This window comes from Cotesia glomerata, linkage group LG2 (assembly GCF_020080835.1).
Source record: "Cotesia glomerata isolate CgM1 linkage group LG2, MPM_Cglom_v2.3, whole genome shotgun sequence".
In the NCBI taxonomy this organism is placed as follows: domain Eukaryota; kingdom Metazoa; phylum Arthropoda; class Insecta; order Hymenoptera; family Braconidae; genus Cotesia; species Cotesia glomerata.
This window is the reverse complement of record NC_058159.1, coordinates 20,105,693-20,125,915: the sequence shown is the minus strand read 5'-3', so window position 1 is coordinate 20,125,915 and position 20,223 is coordinate 20,105,693. Positions and strand designations below refer to the sequence as shown.

The window sequence follows — 20,223 nt, the reverse complement described above, 5'->3', positions numbered from 1 at the left end:
CACTCACACACACACACACACACACACACACACACACACACACACACACACACACACACACACACACACACACTCGCCGGAACGAGATGGAAAGGTGGAAAGAAGAAATACTGCTTGGTGGCTGCTTTGGACATCAAGAATGCCTTCAACTCCGCTAACTGGGACTGCGTTATGCGGGCTCTAGAAGAAAAAAACATACCAGGATACCTTCGCAGAATAGTAGCGAGCTACTTCACGAACAGGCTCCTGAAATATGACACGACGAATGGTACGGAAGTGTACGAAATCTCCGGAGGAGTGCCACAGGGATCAGTCTTAGGTCCTCTGCTATGGAACATCATGTATGATGGCCTCCTGAGAATAGCATTGCCTACGGGAGTCAAACTCATATTAGCTAGAGTTAAACTCATAGTAGCATATGCGGATGACGTAGCTGTCGTGATTGTCGCAAAGCACCTCAAAGAGATAGAAATGGCATTTGATATTACATTCAGACGAGTCAATTTGTGGATGGACATGATGAACTTGTAACTAGCCAAGCATAAAACCGAGGCAGTGCTCATCACCAGCAGAAAAACGGTAGAAACCATCAAGTTGAGAGTCGGAGAACAAGAAATCACATCACAACCATTTATCCGTTATCTGGGAGTGATGCTGGATGCACGACTCAACTTCAAACAGCAGGTGGAACATGTCAGTGCCAAAGCGTCAGTAGTGAGGGCTAGTCTCGCACGGCTGATGCCTAACATCGGAGGCCCAATGCAGAGCAGGAGGCTACTATTGTCATCAGTAGTCACATCAGTGCTCACTTACGGAATATCCATTTGGGCTGATGCACTGGAAACCCAAGAATCATGGAGAAAAGCTGGACCAATATACCGACTGAGTGCCCTACGAGTAGCTAGTGCCTTCCGCACTATATCAGAAGAAGCAGTGTGCGTCATTGCTGGACCCCTACCTCTTAGAGTTCTAGCAGAGGAAAGACGGGCCCTTTACCAACGAAAAAGGTCAACTGCACTGAGCCCGGAAGAACTTAGAATTGAAGAACGGCAGAAGAGCATGGGCCGATGGCAACTACAATGGGATGCTGCAGAGAAGGGTAGGTGGACGCACCGTCTCATACCTCGGGTCGACATTTGGCTTAACCGGAATCACGGTGAGGTCAATTACTATCTTACGCAGATGTTGTCGGGACATGGGTGTTTTCGAGAGTATCTACACCGCTTTAAGCACGATGACTCTTCGGAGTGCCCGTCCTGCCCAGGAGCTGCTGAAGACGCGGAGCACGTCTTCTTTGTATGTCCTCGTTTCGATCCACAGCGTGAAGAACTGGAGAGGATCCTGAACCAGAGAATGCAACCAGATTCACTAGTAGAAGCAATGTTGTCATCAGAAGCTGCCTGGAACGCTACCAACACGTTTGCAACAGAAGTCCTTAAAGACTTGCGTTCCACCGAAAGAAAAAGAGCAAATAGCAGAAGATAGAAGGAAGATAGTTAACACCTTAGCCACCAGAAGGAAGAGCAGTAGCTAGATCCTCCCTTCACGAAGTAATGCCTGACGGCGGTTTCCATGAGGGATTAGAGGAAAGAAGGAAAAGGGGTTTAGGGTTTAGTGGGTAGGGGCGTTAGTGTCGAGTTAGTATGACGCTGCGTCGAGTCGCCACATATCCAGGCCAAACAGCTATGCCTAGAATCCGTAAAAAGGATTCACCCCCTACAAAAAAAACACACACACACACACACACACACACACATACACACACACACACACACACACACTCACACACACACACACACACACACACACACACACACACACACACGACACCGTGACAACCTCGCGGGGATAGTCAGGGAAGCTTCCTGTGACCTTCAAACGTCGAGATCTGATGAAAACTCGATTTTTGCAAAACGGGGTGAAAACAATAACTTCCCGATTTTTGAAAATCTTCGATTTTCTTAGCGGGTAGTTAAAAAGTAAGGTAATATTGCATGCCTTGAGCGCGAAGCGCACAGGTATGCTCTATTCTCGCCTAAAAATCGTGATTTCGATTAAAACGTGATTTTCATAATTTAAACGTAAAAAATTATGGATAAAAAGCATATTGAAATAAATAATAGTAACTACAGAACACGTTGAAAAAATTTTCTTATCGATTAAATCAGATTTCTCAGAAAAAACTCGTTTTTCTGATGAATTATATGAATAAGAGCGTGGTATTCACGGAAGCTATGGGCTTGATAACACCACAACTTTGTCAAAAATCACTGTCACGATTTAATTTTTTTTTGTTTTATTCCTGAGGAAGTTTATCAAAACCCTTGTGAAAATTGCGTGTCAAAATAATTCCGTTTCGATACAGTTAATTTTTTTTGATTGTCAGTTCGATGACTTTTTCTGCGATTTCGGCAGCCATATATATTATTTTTCATAAACAGAATTGAAATAACTATAAACAAGCAGAAACTATACATACATACATGATGGTATAATTATTAACTGTTTTATCATCTGTTAAAATTTTTCTTTAGTTTGACCTACAGAGGGGATAATACTACTCGCGGGAAAATTCAAATTAAAAACGAATAATTTTTGTTATGATCTAAATAATTTATGTATGACATGAGCGCTTAAGGCATGCTCATTTGGATTTTCCAAACTTTTTTATTTAAAATAAAATTAAAAACAATATTTTTTCAGAACATGAACTATTTTTTTTTTTATTTATCGAACGAATGAGCATTATAAGTCGTACACTTTTGGATTTGCCAAACTTTTTATTTTTTTTATTTTTATGGTTTGTGAATTATTATGTCTGATTTGTAACACATTGTACAAAAAAAAGAAACTATTACAGTGATGTATAATTGAATATAAATTCTATATTGTTAATTAAGATTTGTAACGTTTTTTGTACAGGATGTCCATAAAGAGTTGGATCATAAAAAGTATTCTACATGAAAAAAGATTGAAATCAAAGATGAAAAATATAACCACATAAACAAATTTTCACCAGTTTAGTTATACAAATTCATTAAAGATTTAAATAGCTGTTGTATCTTTGTGTATTAAAAATCTAAATTTAATTGAATAAATATAAGCAAATCATGACTGATATCGCTATTCAAGACTTGCAGGATTTGCTAGTTTATTTTTCAAAAAATACGTACAAAGCCAAAGATGCTGATTGCACGGTAAATACAAATATATATTTTGTTGTTCGATAAAATTGATATTATTTTTTCTTTTTAGGGCCAAACAATCATGCAGCAATGCCTTCTGCTAGTGGATTTAGATTACACACATTCAGTAATTAATAATGTCGCTGGTGATCTTAGTGCACATTATCCAAGTCATTTAATTATTTTTGAAAATGAAAAGCGAAGAAATCCATATATATGTGATACACCGCCACAACTGCCACGTACAACGGAAACTATTTATGAAAATACATATGATTCTAATAAATTGAAAGATTTAATTAAAAATGCTAGATTCGCAAGATGTCGTTCAAGATTTCCACTGCCTGTAATACTTTATAAGGGTAGATTTATATGTAGATCAGCTACATTATCAGGAGGTCCCGAAATTTATGGAAGATCTGGATTAAATTATTTATTTGCTGGAAATGAATCTGCTAATGCTTTTCATCAGCGACTAGATGAGGCTGGATGCAGTGATTCGGCACTAAGTGATTGGCAATTATTTGATAAAGTTAGGAATCAAGATATTAAACTTCTCAAAGCCCTTAATGTTGGTAATATAATTGATTTTATGGTTGAAAAAAAAAAAGTAAAGTTCGGCATGAAGTAAGTATTAAATTTTTTTTTATATTAGGTGTAATTTGAATCATAATCCAAGCGCATGTATTTCACTTCATTCATTACTTGTAAATAATCATGTATGCATATAAATAATTAATTTTTTAAATACTTCAAAATAAATGAAGTTTTGATTTGTTATCAAATATCATTTTTTATTTCTTTTTTTTTTTTTTAATGTAAACTTGCACAATAAAAAAATAACGAAAAAAGAAACTATTTTGGAAGTTTGAGCCCTTAATGTTAATATTCAAAGCCCCATTATCGATATTTTCGATTATTTTCTGAATGGTTTTTCTTTGTATACTCCTTAACCCGTCAGAACTCACGTGAATTTTAGTTTCTCACTTGCACTACAGCGCCGCCCTATAAGTCCGATGTTGTTGCGTGAGCAAATTGCTCATAACGTGAGTGCTGACGGGTTAAACTATCTATTATAAGGTTACTTGTAAGGTTTCACTATAATAGACATAAAAGATTCTCATTTTCTGCTCGAATTACTTTTGTGATTTATATGTTGATTGCATATACGATGCCAATTTTTTTAGCGTTTGCCTGTATACACTATTAATAATTTTTAAAGACTCGCTCAAAACTTTTTACCAAAAGATCGTGAAAAAAATGCCATCTGACCATTTTTATCTAAAATATAGTTCTTTTTAAATGCTTTATTGTTCTATATTTTTCATGTTGATTAAAACGACCTAAATAAGCTTCGAAACCTTTTTAGTGTGACTTCATCGGAGAAAGTTGATAAAGAAAAAAGATATGCAGATTTCACAATAATCTCACTACCGTATCCTGGTTGTGAATTTTTCAAAGAATTTCGAGAAAATGATTATCAAGCAAAAGGTTTAATTTTCGATTGGTCACAAACACATGTTGATGCTCAAATTGGAGTTCCTGAAGATATAATATCCACCCAGCTGAAAATTAATTGGGAACAATATCAAGTATGGGATTTGGTTAAATTGACACAAAATTACTTCAAACTTATACTTAATTACCTAAGTGATAGTAGTAATGGAATGTTGATTCATTGTATTTCCGGCAAGTTCTTAAAGAGTTGACTGAAAAATATGCATTAAGTTCTTTTAATTATTCGTAAAGTTTTTCAGGATGGGATCGAACTCCTCTTTTTATCTCGTTATTGAGAATAAGTTTGTGGGCAGATGGAGCAATCCATACATCTTTAAATGCTCACCAAATTTTATACTTTACGATTGCATATGACTGGTTGCTATTTGGTCACGATTTACAAGATCGGCTCAGTAAAGGCGAAGAAATATTCTTTTTTTGTTTTTTTTTTTTAAAGCATATTCAAGATGAAGAATTTAGTATTACTCATAAAAGTACAAGAGTTCGTCATTCAGTACAATGTCATGATAGTGATCCACAGTTGGATAATGCAATGTTTGATACCGAGTCTGTTGTAACATTGAGTTCAGTTAGCTCTAATATGAGCTTAAATAGCTGGTGTAGCTCTTTCAGCCAAAACAGTAGGGATAGTCAAGATAATAATCCACCTACAGTATTTCCATGCTCTTCCACAGACAATCAAGATGACAGCCATAGTAATGGGTAAGTGAATCAAGTCTTGCCTTTAATTATGTATTTGCTTCAATGTTTGATATACTGACGGTAATTCAAAATAAAATTTTTCCAATTTTTCATACAAACCTCATCACTTCAAAAATTTATTTTTGCAAAGACTTAAATTTATTTTTTTGCCCTCCAGGCGGAAAGTGGCAACTTTCGGCCCGCTGCGCTAAACGAAATTGCCGCTTTCCGCCTCTGTCGGACAGAAAAATAGTATACAAACCTATGGCAGCAAAATAATAAATATCTCAGATCACATATATGTCGACCTCGGCTTCGCCTCGGGCAACATATATGTGTTCTGAGACATTTCTCATTTTCTTGCCACAGGTGTGTAATATACTATTAAAAACGTGTACTTTATAATTCAAAAAAAAAAAAACAATGCTTTAGTAGTTTGATTCAAAGAAAAAAAAATATCAAAAGATGTTGTGAGAAACCCAGTTTGAATGAAGTTTCTTTCCTTATTTATAAAGTATTGGATAATAAACACAATGAAATGATTTAATGATGATTGAGAATAATAATTGAATGAAAAATTCATGGTAACTGTTGCTATGGTAACAATTACAAAGATAATTGTTAGCATAGTAATCGATGTTATAGTAACTGATGTCAAGAACTCCCGTAGTACTCAAAATGTTACATTTTTTTAGTCCACCCACTATTCTCAAATGTATGATAAAGAATTTTGATAAAAAAAAAAAAAAAAATCTGGAAAATGGTGGACGCTGAAGGCCATCCGTGGAATTTCCCGCTATGAACGAGTCCAAACTTTTATACTTTTTCAAACTCTTTGAGCTCAAAAATCTAGTGGTTGCTGAAAACATACTTTTTTAAAAATTTTTATAGCGAGAAGTTAAAAAAATTTTTTTTTTCTCAATTTATATGTAAAAAAAAAAAGAGAAGCTACTTGTGCACGGAAAAAAATTGTAGGAAAAATTACAATTATTTCATCGTAATTCGGGACCAGACTTTCAATAGTTTCACTTTCATAATTTTATATTTCAAAATTTACTGTGACATCGTAAAACTTTATATATTGACTACTTTTATACACATTTTGATGGTAAACATCGTAAATTTAAAAATGTAAAATTATGAAAGTAGAGGTATTGAAAGTCTGGTCCTGAATTACGACGGAACAATTGTAATTTTTTAAACAATTTTTTTTCTGTATAGAGATGAGATATCGAGCTGCAATGAGAGGAGAGTTTTTTGACTCAAATAATTAATAAAAAAGTGTGTGCGTGTAGCCTTTACGCGCGATTGAAGTAAAACTTCTTTGGCGTTGACGGCATATATCACTGAAATGATTAAATTTTAACTTGAATAATAAATATCACATTATAATTTAATTATATTTGGCTCCCCGCCTTTATTAATCTCGCCAAAATTTCTCAGCAAAAATTTCTCACAATTATTTACAATTAAGTACAATTATTTCTAAAAAAAAACATTAACATGGCCCTTTTACTATGGTTTTTGTGTGAAAAAATATTGTACAAGAAATTATTGCTGACAATTTTTGTCGCGAGAAATTTTTGCGTGAGAAAAAAGAGACGGTCACCGATATTTTGCATGCTATTGTCAAGATAATTTAATGGAGATTAATTTGACACTTTTCAAAAATTGATTTAGTTTACTAGAAACGGAAAAAAACCTCAAAATAGGTCAAAAAATTTTCCTGTCCGTCATGTATGAAACTCTGAAAACACTATAACTTGCGAAAAAATGCATCAATTAAGTTAAATTTTTTTTTTAACTTCCCGCTAAGAAAATTGAAAATTTTCAAAAATCGGGAAGTTATTGGTTTTACCCCGTTTTGTGAAAATTGAGTTTTCATCAGATCTCGACGTTTTAAGGTCACAGGAAGCTTCCCTGACTATTCCCGCGATGGTGTCCGTGCGGCTGTATGTGTGTGTGTGTGTGTGTGTGTGTGTGTGTTTTTTTTTTCAGGGGGGGGAATCCTTTTTACGGATTCTAGGCATAGCTGTTTGGCCTGGATATGTGGCAACTCGACGCAGCGTCATACTAAAACTCGACGCTGACGCCCCTACCCACTAAACCCTAAACCCCTTTCTCTTCTATCCTCTGATCCCCCATGGTACCGCCGTAAGGCATTTCTTCGCGGGGGGAGGAATTAGCTGCCGCTCTTCCTTCTGGTGGCTAAGATGTTATTTCTTCCTTCTAGATTCTGTCTTTCGCTCTTTTCCTCTTAGTGGATCGCAACTCGGTAAGCACTTTTGTAACAAAAGTGCTTGTGGCGTTCCAGGCAGCTTCTGACGACAACATTGCTTCTACTATTGACTCTGGTTGGGTTCTCTTTTTCAGAATCTTCCCCAACTCATCGCGCTGTTGGTTGAAACGTGGACACACAAAGAAAACATGCTCCGCATCTTCATTGACCCCTGGACAGGACGGGCACTCTGGGGTATCATCGTGCTTAAAGCGGTGAAGATACTTCCGGTAACATCCGTGTCCTGATAACATCTGCGTTAAATAATAGTTGATCTCACCGTGACTCCGGCTGAACCACACATCAATCTGAGGTATGAGACGGTACGTCCACCGACCTTTCTCTGAAGCATTCCAGTCTTGTTGCCATCTTGCGATGCTGTGTTGCCGTTCTCCCCTTCTAAGTTCTTCAGGGCTCAGTGTGGTTGACCTTTTTCGTTGATATAGGTTCCGTCTTTCCTCAGCTAGGACTCTGAGAGGCAGAGTACCGGAAATAACACACACTGCTTCCTCTGATATTGTGTGGAAGGCGCTAGCTACTCGTAGGGCACTCAGTCGATATACTGGTCCAGCCTTTCTCCATGATTCTTGCGTCTTTAATGCGTCGGCCCAAATGGATATTCCGTAAGTGAGTACCGATGTGACTACTGATGACAATAATAGCCTCCTGCTCTGTTTTGGGCCTCCGACGTTCGGCATCAGTCGTGCGAGACTAGCCCTCACTACTGACGCTTTGGCACTGACATGTTCCACTAGCTGCTTGAAGTTGAGTCGGGCATCAAGCATCACTCTCAAATATCGGATATAAGGTTGTGATGTGATTTCTTGTTCGCCGACTTTCAGCTTAATGGTCTCTACCACTTTTCTGCTGGCAATAAGTACTGCCTCAGTCTTGTGTTGCGCCAGTTGCAGGTTCACTGCGTCCATCCACCGGTTAACGTGCTCAAAAGTGAAATCGAACATATGATTTATCTCGTCAAGGTGTTTGGCAACGATCACTACGGCTACGTCATCTGCATATGCTACGAGTTTGACGTTTCTTGGCAGAGTTAGTCTTAATAGACCGTCATACATAATGTTCCACAGGAGCGGGCCTAGAACTGAACCTTGTGGTACCCCTCCAGTAATATCATACTCCCTCGGACGTGTTCTTCGTGTCATACTTCAGGACCCTGTTTTCAAAGTAGCTTGCTACGATCTTAAGCAGGTATTATGGTACATTCTTCTCTTGGAGGGCCTACATGATGCATTTCCGATTGGCGGAGTTGAAGGCGTTTCTGATGTCTAGTGTCGCCAACAGGCAATACTTCTTCGTTCCACCTTTCCATCTGGTTCCTGCGATTGCTTCCTTGGCCGTATCAACAACCTGTTTGATTGCGTCCAGGGTTGATCGTCCTTTCCGGAATCCATACTGATTGTCTGCCAGGAGTGGGTCGACTACTGCTTCAATTCTCTGGTGAATTATGCGCTCAAATATCTTACCCGCCGTATCTAGCATGCAAAGTGGTCGGTAAGATGACGGTTCTTCTGGTGGTTTCTTTCCTTTAGGTAACAGTACCAATCGTTGCTGTTTCCACTTACGAGGAAAAGTCCCCTCCTTGAGGCATGCATTATAAGCGTCGAGGAATAATGTTGGAGCTGCCTTTATGATGGTTTTCAAGGCTATATTAGGGATTCCGTCCAATCCCGGCGCTTTATTATTCCCTACACGGTTACAGGCTTCCAGCAGTTCTTCTTCAGTGACAGGTGGAATGTCGTCCAGTTCGCCTGGCGCCAACTGGTAATCGAAGTTGCGTTGCTGTGGGAACAGTGCAGTGACGATTTTCTGAAGAAGTTGAGGACACGTAGGTGATGGCATTTGTTGTTTTTTCAGGTGGGTCATAACCACCTTATAAGGCCTACCCTACACGTCTTTATCCACCTCGTATATAAGCTCTTTCCAGCATCTTCTTTTGCTCTCTTTGATGGCTTTATTCAGTTCACGACGCGCCTTTTTGTACTCTGCGATCAGCTCCACTGAGTTGAGCCGTTGATAGCCGCGCTGGGAGATTCTTCTCTTTCTATGACACTCTTTACGGAGGACGCTGATGTGGTCGTTCCACCAATGCACCGAAGGTCTCGAATTTATGCCACGTTTACGAGGCATACTGGCATCACAAGCATGTGTTATTCTCCTCATCAGGTCCTTAGTATGTTGTTCTGCACATCCAGTGTTGATCGGATCACCATCGAGGGCTATTAGCAATGCTTCTGGGTCAAAAGATTTCACCTTCCAACCAACGATGTTAGACTGCTTGATTGGTCTCTTGAGGTTCTGGTCGTTTGATATTTCCCAGAATATCGCATGATGGTCGCTGGAAGTGTAGATGTCCAACACTTTCCAGTTGTAGTCACCTCTAGCAAGGCTATTACTGACAAAAGTGAGGTCTACAATTGAGCTTGCGTCACCTTTGGTGTAGGTCGGCGTATCACCACTGTTGAGCGAAACTACATCTAGTGTAGTAAAGGCCTCTAGTAGTGCTTTCCCTCGTGCGTTGGTATGTTTGCTGCCCCAGTCAACTGCCCAGGAGTTGAAGTCTCCGGCTATCGCTACTGGATGGTATTGCTTCGCATCTTCAGTTAGTCGATCCAAGAAATCAGTGAAGTCAACAATGGAGAGGCTAGGTGGTGCGTAGCAGCTATAGAAGCGGATGCCCTCTACTGATACTGCTAAAAAGCTGGCATTGCTGTTGTCGACTGCATTTTGGAAAGGGAGCTTGCCACATGACCAGATGACAGCTTTGGATGTGCTATCAGATTCCCAGGGTTGGATACTCAGGTGTTTATATGGCTCTGCTATTAGTACCAAGTCAAGCTCTAATTCTCGCACGGATTGCATAAGCAGGTCATGCGCTGCCTCACAATGGTTGAGATTGAGCTGTAGTATCCTCATGGTTGTTTGTTCGTCAACTTCTGGAGCCCCTCCTGAAATACCGGGCACCTGTGGGTGCCGGCATGGTGAGCCACGTCCTTTGCTCCTTGCTGCTCAGCACATATTGCACACTTGGCAGGATTTTTACAGTCAGAGATACGGTGCCCTTTTGCCCTTTTTGCGTACCTCTGTAGGCCTTACGGATCTTGATAGCCTCTAGTGGTATTTCGCAAGTTTCTCCGGTTTCCGTTTTCAGGGCAGTCTGAATGTGCTCCTTCGTCGTGTCATCATCAATGTCTCGGATCTCGATGGTCTCCTGCGGTCCTTTGCAGATTACTTCGGCCTCTTTTTGAATAATATCCATGATGGTCTTTTGCAAGGCTTGGCCTTTGTCGATACTCTTCTTTGAGAGCGTAATCAGCATGTCCCCAGTTTTAGTTTTGTGGATCTTTTCCACGGTTGTGCGGACCTGTTCGTCAGGGACGGCCTGCTTTATACGACGCAATATTTCGGCATACTTCTCCTTCTCGACCGGACGGATGATCAGAGCGTCAGGCCTGGTCCATTTTCGCGGTTTCTTCCGCTTAGGTTCCGGCCGGGGCTCTTTCGGCGGTTGCTTTGGGAGTTGCTCTCTAGATAGCCTTCTCTTCTCCTTCTTAGACTGTACTTTTTCCCAGTCAGTCTTCTTCTTAGGTTCGTCGACCTGCCCTGCCAGTCGTTAGGGAGGGCTTTTTTTTAAGTCCTTCTTTGTGACTTTATCGGTTGGCTCTGGCGAGTTTCGGTCCTTTCTCTTTCCAGGCCTTGTGTCAGTTTCACCCTTGTCTTCAGTGACTGATTCACCATCACCTTCAGCTCCGGTGTCCATTGCTTCGTCAGTCACGACGACAGCCTGACAGGCTTTCTCCGGTGTAGCATGAGAAATGCGCTGCAATGATGAGCGCCACTCCTCATCCAGCTTCTCAAACCTTTGAAGGGCGTTAGTTACACCAGTCATCTTGGATTTTATCTCTTTGTGAATGTTAACCTTTGGTTGGACGAAATCATTCAGCTCACTGATCAGCTTTTCAAGGCGTTTGAGCGCTTGCGAACGCTTCATTTCAGCGCTTGCGTCAATCGCTGCTTGTTGGGCATGTATCCCGTTTCCACTCTTGTTTGTTTCCTGTGGGTTACTCATACTTTTTTGATTTACCAGCGCATCGTACGGAGTGGAGCGGGTTGCCATAACTAGGAACAGGTGTACCCTCGGAGATAGTACTCCTACCCCAGTTCCCTGAGGCCTAGCCGACACTTAGCCAGTCCCGGAATACACGGACGGACTAGACTCGCTCGGAGCGGTGAAGATTCCGATCTCTAACACTCACTGCGTACTTCCTAATCAAGGCCCGAAGTGGCTGGCTCCTGATCCACTGCTGCAACTTTCACCTCGGCAGAGCAAGCTCACATCAGCCGTGGCCTGCATCGTCGGAAACTACGATACAGGTTCCGGACACTCCCAGTGAGTTACAGCAGGAACCAATCGTCTTGCTAAGTCAGTTAGTGTGACCAACCCATTAAAGGGGAGTGTGTGTGTGCGTGTGCGTGTGTGTGTGTGTGTGTGTGTGTGTTTTTTTCCCTTAGGGGGGGGGGGGAATCCTTTTTACGGATTCTAGGCATAGTTGTTTGGCCTGGATATGTGGCGACTCGACGCAGCGTCATACTAAAACTCGACACTAACGCCCCTACCCACTAAACCCTAAACCCCTTTTCCTTCTTTCCTCTAATCCCTCATGGAAACCGCCGTCAGGCATTACTTCGTGAAGGGAGGATCTAGCTACTGCTCTTCCTTCTGGTGGCTAAGGTGTTAACTATCTTCCTTCTATCTTCTGCTATTTGCTCTTTTTCTTTCGGTGGAACGCAAGTCTTTAAGGACTTCTGTTGCAAACGTGTTGGTAGCGTTCCAGGCAGCTTCTGATGACAACATTGCTTCTACTAGTGAATCTGGTTGCATTCTCTGGTTCAGGATCCTCTCCAGTTCTTCACGCTGTGGATCGAAACGAGGACATACAAAGAAGACGTGCTCCGCGTCTTCAGCAGCTCCTGGGCAGGACGGGCACTCCGAAGAGTCATCGTGCTTAAAGCGGTGTAGATACTCTCGAAAACACCCATGTCCCGACAACATCTGCGTAAGATAGTAATTGACCTCGCCGTGATTCCGGTTAAGCCAAATGTCGATCCGAGGTATGAGACGGTGCGTCCACCTACCCTTCTCTGCAGCATCCCATTGTAGTTGCCATCGGCCTATGCTCTTCTGCCGTTCTTCAATTCTAAGTTCTTCAGGGCTCAGTGCAGTTGACCTTTTTCGTTGGTAAAGGGCCCGTCTTTCCTCTGCTAGAACTCTAAGAGGTAGGATTCCAGTAATGACGCACACTGCTTCTTCTGATATAGTGCGGAAGGCACTAGCTACTCGTAGGGCACTCAGTCGGTATATTGGTCCAGCTTTTCTCCATGATTCTTGGGTTTCCAGTGCATCAGCCCAAATGGATATTCCGTAAGTGAGCACTGATGTGACTACTGATGACAATAGTAGCCTCCTGCTCTGCATTGGGCCTCCGACGTTCGGCATCAATCGTGCGAGACTAGCTCTCACTACTGACGCTTTCATACAGACGTGTTCCACTTGCTGCTTGAAGTTGATTCGGGCATCAAGCATCACTCCCAGATATCGTATATGAGGTTGTGATGTGATTTCTCGGTCACCGACTTTTAGCTTAATTGTTTCAACTTCTTTTCGGCTGGTAAGAAGCACTGCTTCGGTCTTCTGCTTGGCCAGTTGTAGGTTCACTGTATCCATCCACTGGTTGATCTTCTCAAAAGTGATGTCAAACAGATGTTGAATCTCGTCGAGGTGTTTGGCGACGATCACTGCGGCAACATCATCCGCATACGCTACCAGTTTGACACATCTTGGAAGCTTCAGTCTCAGGAGCCCGTCATACATGATATTCCACAGAAGTGGACCAAGAACAGAGCCCTGTGGCACACCACCGGTTATATCATACTCTTTCGGACCATTTTTTGTATCGTATTTCAGCACTCTATCTGTAAAATAGCAAATCACTAGTCTGCGAAAATATGTTGGCACGTTCTTCTCGTCGAGAGCTTGCATGATGCAGTCCCAATTAGCGGAATTGAAAGCATTTTTGATGTCCAAGGCAGCCACCAGGCAGTACTTCTTCGTTCCACCCTTCCATCTAGTTCCTGCGATTGCCTCTTTGGCCGTATTAACAACCAGGTTGATCGCGTCCAGGGTTGATCGTCCTTTCCGGAATCCATACTGGTTGTCTGCCAAGAGTGGGTCGACTACTGCATCTATTCGCTGATGGATGATACGCTCAAATATCTTACCCGCCGTATCTAGCATGCAGAGTGGTCGGTAAGATGACGGTTCTTCTGGCGGTTTCTTTCCTCTAGGTAAAAGTACTAACCGTTGCTGTTTCCACTTACGAGGAAAAGTCCCCTCCTTGAGGCATGCCTTGTAAGCGTGTTTGCTAGATTTTGAGAAATCTCAAAAATGAAATTTTCAAAAAATCGTTTTTTTGGAATAACTTCTAAACGGCTTTACCGATCAATTCCAAAAACTAATCAGCTCTTAAGTTTAAAAAACCACGTCGATTGCCACCAGTCCCGTCAAAATCGGTTTATTCGTTCGAGAGTTATCGAAAACGAAAAATTTCGAAAAAAGTGTTTTTTTCACATAACTTTGACATTTATTTTTAGATCATTTTTGACAAAATGAAATAATTTTTAGAGTCCAACAAATCACGTCGATCGCCACCAAGAACGTGAAAATAAGTTGATTGGTTCGTGGGTTATCGTTGTCGAAAAAATTCGGAAAATACTGTTTTATGAAACTTCTATCAGACTTTTGAGCTCTTCGAGCTTAGAACAGCTTACTCTATGAGCTCAGAGAACTCAAAATAACATAAGTTATATTTTTGAGCTCGAAGAGCTCAAAAACGTCATAAGTGCAATTTTAATAGCTTATTTATGGAATTAGCGGGAAGTTGCAGGGATGGCCTTTAGGGTCAACCGTTTTCCAGATTTTTTTTTATTCTTTAGGATAATTGTAGGCCACCGAATGCGAATGGTTAGGTAATTCAGTATCATTCATGTACAATTAACTAAATAAAAAAGCCAGAAGACTGTATATTTAGATATATATCCATGTAAAATTTACATGGATGGTGATATATCTATACAAATTATGTAAATTTATTCCACCAGGGGCGGCTGTGCATTACCTACCTAGTACGAATGTTTTTTCGGCAACTAATTTTGAACGACTTATGTTTTTTTTTTTTTTTAATATTTCATAATTAAATGAGCATTATGAGTCGTTAACTTTTGGGTTTTCCAAATTGAATTTTATAGAATGTCGCAATCGTCAGAAAATTGATTAATAATTTATTTATTACAAAAGTAATAAATAAACAAGTATACTTAGAGATTTTCAAAAAACTTTGCAATTTAAAATAATTTTTTTAAAACTGTTGAATTTTTATTCACTTTGCTATTCACAAATGATCCGTTTTAAAATATTGGAAATAAATAATCCTAATTCATTATAATATTCGCCACTAGCTGGCGTATAAGTCAAGAAGCGTGGAGTATATAACATTTACTTACGACCAATCCAAATTATTATTTTTGAATAGCGGAAACTACACACTATAGTAAGCGTTACTACCGTCAGAAAAAAAATCTGAGTTATTCCCTAGTCGCGCCTAAAGAAGTTTTACTTCAAAAAAAATTATTTTTTTATTTAAAGTACCCTACGTAAATATGTTAAATTTATAACAGCTTCCCTGATAGCCATCCTAACTAAAACTAACAGAAAGACTTAACGTAAACTTTATAATAATTTTACTAAAATACTGAACTGCATGTTTTTCAGCAGAAATTGAGGCTATCAGGGTTATTGCATAAATAATATTTTTCAAGATATTAAGCTACAAAATTAACGATCATTTTATTATTAAATAGAAATGTGATGCCATGGACATTTTTCAACTCACAAAATAAAGAAAGTGATAAAAAAACCGTTGGTCACGGTTCATGTTCACCTTTGCTGTCAAATAGTCGCACTTCTCCAGTAGCTGTTCCTATTCCTGGACGCTTTCGACAACGCAACGAATCTTCGTCTTCCGCTGGTTCTTGGCAAATGATTTCAGGAACGGGTAGCTTACGAGGGTCAACAACCTCCAATTGTGCACTACCGGAATTTCTATCCGCCTCTACACTAACTTGTAAATCGCAGTGCATAACTTGTTCTGGTCAAACTTCTCAAGAATCAAGTGTAACAGTGATTGAAGATGATTTAGCTCTGTCTTCAGCCCAGTAATATTTTATATATACTTAAAAAATAGATAAATAACACCGGCACACAAAAAAAAAAAAAGTGGAATGTACTTTGGACCGGACCTACCTACCGATATGTATTTCGACCCGCTAAATCCGAATTTCAAGTCTGTTTGGCCCGGTCACCCTCCAGTTTTGAGTAAAATGCAAAAAACCTTAAAAAACTGCAGTCACAGCAATGAAAAAATTTTTGTGGACCCGGATCACGTATGATTTTTATGTATTTCTATTTACTGAATCTAAATCTAAAAGTGACTTAGCCCGGTGAGCCGTCCAAATTTGAAAAAATAACGAAAAACCCAAAAAAATTGCAAAAAATCATGAAAAATGGAAGTTTTCGAAATAAACATTTTTTTGGACTCAGATTGAGTATGATTTTAATGTCTTTTGTTCCGCTGAGTTTGAATCTGAAGTTTTCTTCCCCCGCTAACGATTTAAAATTTAAAAAAAATCTCAAAAAACCAAAAAAATCGGGAAAATTGCAGTTACAAATATGAAAAAAAAAATCTATAAAACATGATTAAATACTTTTCTTGTATTTTTTCACGCATAAAATACAAGTTAAGAATCTGAAAATATGAAAAATTGTAATGTCTATAAAAAATGACGTATAACTAGAATAAAGAGAACGATTTTCTCAAATTTCAAAATTTTCTTCGTTGGTATCGAACTCTTTTGTTCTCAAACGATCTACGCAGTGGATTTTCCTTACGTTTGTTATTATCTCTTGTTGTATCCTTTTTAAGTGTCCAGTGTACTACTACTATGTGTACTACTATTGTTTCCAGTATTTGAAAGAAAAATTTTCTGCGATAAGTGATGTAAAAAGAAGGAATTTTTGATGGATCCCAAATTCGAACTCTATTTCAGGATGAAAATTTTATAGGCAAAATGAACGAGACGGAGAGAGCAGCTTGAGTAAATTTCAAAAGAAAACTTTAGATTCAAATTCAGCGGAACAAAAGAACTGAAAATCATACTCAATCTGAGTCCAAAAAAATTTTTATTTCGAAAACTTTCATTTTTCATGATTTTTTGCAATTTTTTTGGGTTTTTCGTTATTTCTTCCAATTTGGACGGCTCGTCGGGCTAATTAACTTATAGATTTAGATTCAGTAAATTGAAATACATAAAAATCATACGTGATCCGGGTCCACAAAAATTTTTTCATTGCTGTGACTGCAGTTTTTTGCAATTTTTTGCCTTTTTTTGAGGTTTTTTGCATTTTACTCAAGACTGGAGGGTGACCGGGTCAAACAGACTTGTTTCCACTTTTTTTTTTTTGTCTGCCGGTGTAATTAAATAATTAGCTATTTATAAGCAATGATATAACTATTTTAGATCACGTAAAGATAGGCTACACAGCGTTCGGACATTGTTTTATAATATTTACAGCCATACAGTTGGATTTAGAATGAAAGAAAATTCGGAATCTAGTGGATTCGGTCAATTATTGGGGAATTTCGCTGAAAAAGTAGGTATATTATCGGTGCAACGTACGTCATTATGACCTTAAATTATAATAAAGGGCTTTATATTATTACTATATGAAATTGAATTGTTTAAACTGGTTCATATTAAATTTTTCACTAATATAAAATGAATGGTGGATGAGATTAAATTTTTAAAGTAAATAGAATGCAACTTTCTAAATTTGATGTATACGTGTACAATAAATTAAACTTAATATTTTTCATATATATTTCATTGTAAACTTATGCATACCTTTTTTCATTACTTTGTTATATTAACCGAGTTCAAATATACCAATCACATATATTGAGGGATCAAAGAAGTTCAAAACTTTTAGGTGATTTTCAACAGGCTGAAGATTAGTTTCGTAAGAAATATTCATGTAGGAAATTGAAAAAGAAAAAAAAAATTAGAAAAAATTTGATCTTACAGGCCAATCCTGCAACTTTCCACGATTTTCGAGCTTAAAATGCTTAATTTTACAATCATACTTATTTAACGATGGAATTTTTTTTATTCAAAAATCGTAAAATAGTCCTTTAATCATTTATTTTTTTGGATAAGACCCAACAGCCCATTCATTTATTTAATAAGCTTAACAACTCTTGAACATGTGTTGAATACATACTGAATGTAATGCATTACAAATTATAGTTAAATGCAGATAAATTTCATATAATGAAAAATAACTATAGAATAATGTTGTGATTTTATGATATTGACTCAAATCAATTAATCTTTTTCAAAAAAATAAATTATAACATGATGATTTGAATTCTGTAAATGTCTCTAATGTAACTAGTTCATATGGTAATTGGTTCCATGTTTTAATGGCAGTCATCAAAAGTGATTTTTCAAACGTTACAGTTCTACAAGTTATTTTGTTCAACACATTATTTTTATGCCAAGCACTACTTATCTCTTACATAGAGGATAATTCCAAAGTAAGTATGTAGTAACTTTTTGTGATTCAAATGTAACATTTTGTACACTTGTAACGAGAGTATTTAGCTCTTGTCCAATTGGTCACCCCTTTCCTCTTAAAAAGGGCGCCACTGGGATTTTGGACACGGTGTCCCAAAAACCGGGGTAGCATGAGAGGGGAAAGACAAGGTCGTGAGAAGTTCAGGCGGCTATAAAATAATACTGAAAAAAATTATTCAATTTAAATTATTTATTCAAATTTAACAATTGAATTTCCTGAAGTTAGAATTTATTTCTAACTTCAGGACGCCAACCTGACGAACATTAATAAATTAAAATCTACTCTGTCCACTGGACTTAATTCAAGATTAAAATCAACCTCGTCCACCGGACGGAATCTACCATAATAACTTAACTAAAATTTTCCACTAGACTCACTAAATCCCATATAAAAATCTTCCACCGGACGCTTACTTAATTCACAAAATTTTTTAATCACTAAATCTTTCTTATCAACTAATCAACTAAATTCCCGGATTTCCACACTCTCAAAATTCACAAAATTTACGCCTAGCACTTATCCAATACAATTCCGATTCACCAATTAAATTCATTAACTAAATTCGTTATTCGAATTCACAAATATAGATATATAAGTACATGAAGTGAGCATGTACTCGTAGATGAGCAGGTACTGGGGCTTTTACCTTACTAGAAATTTGAATAGCGCGCTACGCGCGTGCCTTAATCTTAACCAATAAGGAATCAGGGTCCATGTTTTCGAGTTATTTCGATACTAAGCTAACTTTAATCAACCATCAATTTTAATTTATAGGATGATGAAATGATGAAACAAAAGTTTTCTACTCGGCACCATCTACTGTATAGTAATGAGTGTATCGTTACGGGTACAATTCGTACAGTTACGAGTAGCAGTCTGGATAGCGATCGTCATGTTCTATACAGGTGCCATTCACGATACTATTGCTACCGTTAGTATACAGTTTTTCTAATCTCACTCTTCTCTAGATAGCAACGTGTGGATCGTGACAGTAGCAATATCATGTCGTACAAAGCAGAAAACTTGTACATTTAAAAATAAAAATTTTGAAAAAAAAAAAAACATCTCTATACGCCTATTTTTTATGAAGTTTCAACTATTTGGAAAAACGAACTATTTTATAAATTTTGATTCCTAGTAATTCATGAAATTTTATAAAATTTTACGAAATTTCGTAAAAGGGCGTAGCCGGATAAGCATAGTAAATCAGTCTCCAAAGAGTTTTCTGTTGGCACTTTGGAGATTGACTTAATACCAAGTAAAAATGTGTAAGACTCGAGGTTTATATTTTGTATACCACTCATATTTATTTATACATCTACAAGTAATAACCCGACAATGACTACGGAATGAGACAGCTAATGAAAGCCAATATAATTAAGGGATGACAATGACTGGGTGACGTTGTACTAGGACCCATTGCGTGAGGTCCTCATGAAGGGTGGCGTCGGAATGCCCCTAACAATCTCTCTCGTAGTCTTCTCAACCCTCGTTGAGTGGGGGCGAGTCTTGTCACGGGCTGGGGGTAAGACCTTACGTCACAGATCTCGGGCCTCACGATACTCGACAGCTTTCAGCCTCGGCAATAAGAATAGCGTTGCTTACAAATGATTCATTCAAATTTTTAGTTCTGCATCTCAAAGCAATTAGAAAACACGCTACTGATTAAAAATTAAATAATCAAAAATTTAACTTTCATAAAAATTACTTAAAATTTGAAAAAAGGAAAAAATGTGTGTGTGCAAGTCACACACGTCAGAAGTGAAACTTCCGAAAAGTCTCTGATTAAATATACT

At 38.4% G+C, this 20,223-nt stretch overlaps 1 protein-coding gene across 3 annotated transcripts in view; it reads left to right on the top strand.

The window, feature by feature from the left end:
- Window positions 1–17,669, top strand: part of LOC123259731 (myotubularin-related protein 14) — a 38,363-nt gene extending 20,694 nt beyond the window's left edge. Inside the window, exons 2-7 of one of the 3 annotated variants that reach the window (XM_044720394.1) lie at window positions 2,923–3,197; window positions 3,256–3,812; window positions 4,555–4,874; window positions 4,943–5,405; window positions 15,595–15,948; window positions 17,311–17,669. In XM_044720394.1, coding sequence (XP_044576329.1) covers window positions 3,111–3,197; window positions 3,256–3,812; window positions 4,555–4,874; window positions 4,943–5,405; window positions 15,595–15,948; window positions 17,311–17,479 — 1,950 coding nt within the window. In that variant the 5' untranslated portion in view covers window positions 2,923–3,110 and the 3' untranslated portion in view covers window positions 17,480–17,669. Of the gene's footprint in view, window positions 1–2,922; window positions 3,198–3,255; window positions 3,813–4,554; window positions 4,875–4,942; window positions 5,406–15,594; window positions 15,983–17,264 lie in introns of all 3 variants that reach the window. The other 2 variants (XM_044720396.1, XM_044720395.1) reach the window with 2 other exon arrangements.
- Window positions 17,670–20,223: the final 2,554 nt, after the last annotated feature.